We start from the raw sequence: 3527 nt of genomic DNA on the forward strand, positions 1-3527 counted from the left end.
TGCGCTGGCTGGGGGGGGGGGGAGGGGCCACAGCGGAATCGCGCTTGTCCTCCCTTCAGCCGCGGGCGGATCTCGTCCTCGAGACAGGCACCCGATGGGTGGGGGGTGTTCATGCAACGGAGGTCGAACTGCCCAGGAGGAATCCTAAATCCATCACATTCACCCAAAACACCATTCTACGATCACGGAGTAGGTTGTGGCCTAAGCGGATACGTTGGGACCGTTGGCATCGAATCCCAACCACACGGGCAGGTGAGACACAGCCTCCCTGGCCTGGCATTGGCCGAGGCAACATGCTCCTGTGAAGAGAGGAGCCCACGCCAGGTGTCTCTGCCTCTCCCAGGCTCCGGGAGAGTGTTTCTTTTGGTCCCTATACACAGCACGCCGGCCGGCGAATGAAGTGCGGGAGTTGGGGGCTTGTATTTGGAGGAGATGGAAAAGAAGAAGAAGAGGAAGAGGAGGAAGAGGGGAGGGAGAGAGGAGGACGGCAATAAAAAAGAAAAGCGGGGCCCCCCTTCCTCTGACCAGCCTTCGCCAAGCCGCCCTTTCAGGAAACCGTGCGAGTGGGGTTCACCTGGCGGATCAAGGACAGGAACACCTCTTCCAGGGTGGTCTGGCTGATGGACCAGTCGCGAATGATGGCGGCCGCGGCTTGCAGAGACTCGGTCTGGTAGGCCGGCTGTGGGGGTTGCTGCTGTGACGGAGAGATCGACGGGGCGCCGGTGGTCCGCGAAGAGGCGAGGGACCCCTGCGACCCCATGGTCAGGGGAGAGGCCGCGCCACTGGCGCCAAAGCCCCCCGGGGACTCGAGCGACAGCAGGGTACTGGGCGGGGTGTCGCGATCGAGGGCCGGGTTTTTGGTGAAGGACTCCAGCCACCGGACGATGACCGGGACGGAATTGGTGGCAATGTGGTTGCCGATGGAGAAGATCAGCGATCCGGCCGAGTCGTCGGTCAGACGAACGTGCGTCATGGCAGCCGTGCCGATCAGCTCGGTCAGAGCCGAGCGAATGATGTCCACGGCGCTGCGATTGGCCGCGGCGGCGATGCTGCTGGCCGTGGCCCCGCGCGTGGCCGGTCCACCACCGGAGGCAGTTCCATCGGCGCCGGACACCGCGGACAGGTCCTTCATTTCCATCGGATCGTCGGTTGAGCTGGCGGCCGGAGCGGCGCCAGCCGGGTCCCCCTGGCCGGCAACCACCTGCAGTGCCGGGTCCGAGGACACGAGAACCGTCAGCTGGTAGCCCGCCCCGAGGGTGGTCTTCAGCCTGGTGGAGGTGCCGAAGGCGCGCAGGCGCCCGAGGGACATGATGGCAATGGTGTCGCCCAAAAACTCGGCCTCCTCCATGGAGTGCGTGGTCAGCACCACCGCACGGCCCTTCTTGAAGCGATCGATGAAGTTCCACACATGCCGGCGATTGACCGGGTCCATGCCGGTGGTCGGCTCATCGAGCACCAGCATGCCCGGGTCACCGAGGGTGGCCAGGGCCACACTCAGCCGGCGCTTCATGCCGCCGGAGTAGTCCCCGGCAAAGCGATTCCGAACGCCCCAAAGCCGGACACAGCCCAGGCGTTCGCGTGCCAGGTCCTCCAGCAGGGCCGGGTCGATGTTCCGGATGCCGGCAAAGAGGCGAATGTGCTCCATGCCGGTGAGCTGCTCGAAGAGGATGTCAAATTGGGGGCACACGCCGAGCGAATTGCGGATGGCCGACAGGCTGTTGGTGACCGATTGCCCGAAGAGGTAGACATCACCACTGGACGGGGCAGTGAAGCCGCAAATCATGGAGATGGTGGTCGACTTGCCGGCGCCGTTCTGGCCAAGCAATGCGAGGCTACGTGGATGGATGGATGAATGTGTGTGTGTGTGTGTGTGCCAACGAGCGAGCGAGGGAGATGAGGCGTGAGGCAAAGGGGGTCAGTGTCAAAGGGACACCGGGAGACGGAGAGGGAAAAAAGACAGAAGGACAGGCGGCAAAGATCCAATGGGAGACCCGCCATTTGCTCGGTGGTGATATCGGGACGTACACCGACCCTGGGGCAATGCGGAAGCTAGAGTCCACCACTGCGACGTTTTCCTTGCCACCGAAGAGCGACCGGTACACCTTACGGAGCTGGGTCACGCGTACGGCAGCCGAAGCGCCATCCTCGGCCAAAGTGGCAACACGCTCGGCGAAGACATCCTTGTCCTCATCGGGGAGTTGGGTCTGTGTCGAGCCCAGGAGGGGGAGAGGGAGGGGCGGAGGATGCGAGGGGACAGCATGGGAGATGGAGTTAGCTTCCCGTATGGGGACAACACTCGGCGGCGTCACGAGAGGCAGGAGGAGAAAGAAGAAGAACACTCGGGCGGGCTTTCAAGCGTGCGCGCGCGCGCGCGCAAGTGTGTGTGTGTGTGTGTGTATACATGCGTGCATGGCTGTGCATGCAGATATACACACACACACACACGGACACACGGACACACGCGGACACACTTGGGTGCACGGGGATACGCACCGGCGGCGGGAAGGACAGCGTCATCTGGCCCGCGGTTGCGCCGCCGCCGAAACCCCAATACGATGGCATGAAGGGGAACCACAGCTTGGCCGACTTGCCATAGGGGCCCGGGATGACCTGGTCGAAGTACCAAGTGAGCAGCATGAAGATCAGGAAGTTGCCAATGAACCAGAAGAAGCTGTCCCGCGGGAGGGGGATGTCGAAGTTGCCGACCGGCGCCGCGGACGGGGGGATCGGCTGGCCAAGGTGCTCCCAGCGGAAGCCCTCCCCGGGGATGAGCATGTCGCTGGCAAAGCTGAAGGCGCCCACCGCACGCGAAGAAATGTCCAGGTAGAGTTTGCCGAAGTTGAAGGGCGGCACCAGGAGGCCCATGATCCCCTGGCCGGAGGGGTGGGTCTGGGCCTCCCACCAAATATACCCGGAGTAGGAGTTGTTGAAGACGGCCGCCTGCAGCAGGAGCGAGATAATCAGCACGAAGAGCCCGACCGTGGAGGCGGTCTTGGCCGTGCGCAGGAGGGTCGACAGGAAGAAGGCCAGCGCGGTGAGCGACAGCTGCAGCATGAAGAACATGAAGAAGACGATCTTGTTGGTTGTTTTTTTTTTGCCCATCGGTCACAGGTTGTCGGGAGGTTAGGGATTGGCCCAGAGCAAGATGGGTGTGAATACGCGTGTGTGTGTGTGCGTGAGGGGGGAGGAGGGGGGGGGGGCTGGTGCATGGGCAAGTTGCAGAGGGTATAGACACGCACCCCGGGGCTGGTTTGGGAAATCCAGCTGATACCGAAGATGTTACCGAAGGCCAGGGTGACCAGGGAGATGAGGGTGATCATGGGCAGATTGCACAGGAGATGGCTGATCCAATAAACCGAGGGCTACCGGCGGTGGCAGAGGCAGGCAGACATGGCGGTGTGTGGGGCAGGTGCACGAGGTCAGCATGCATGGCGATGTGGTGGCCGTGCGAGGCTGGCGGAGGCGCTTGCCTCGGGGCTACCAGCCCTCGGGAGGTGTACACCACCCTCCTGGGGGAGGGGGGGGGG

The 3527-nt window shown here is 63.2% G+C and overlaps 1 protein-coding gene across 1 annotated transcript in view; it reads right to left on the reverse strand.

Moving 5' to 3' along the window:
- Positions 1–401: 401 nt before the first annotated feature.
- Positions 402–3527, reverse strand: part of H696_02508 (hypothetical protein) — a 4937-nt gene continuing 1811 nt past the window's right edge. Inside the window, exons 4-7 of the mRNA XM_009496416.1 lie at positions 3240–3362; positions 2494–3075; positions 2026–2204; positions 402–1832 (exon numbers count right to left, since the gene is read on the reverse strand). Of these exons, the coding sequence (XP_009494691.1) occupies positions 548–1832; positions 2026–2204; positions 2494–3075; positions 3240–3362 (2169 nt within the window). The 3' untranslated portion in view covers positions 402–547. The remainder of the gene's footprint in view (positions 1833–2025; positions 2205–2493; positions 3076–3239; positions 3363–3527) is intronic.

This window comes from Fonticula alba, assembly GCF_000388065.1.
Source record: "Fonticula alba strain ATCC 38817 unplaced genomic scaffold supercont2.3, whole genome shotgun sequence".
NCBI classification, from domain to species: Eukaryota; order Rotosphaerida; family Fonticulaceae; genus Fonticula; species Fonticula alba.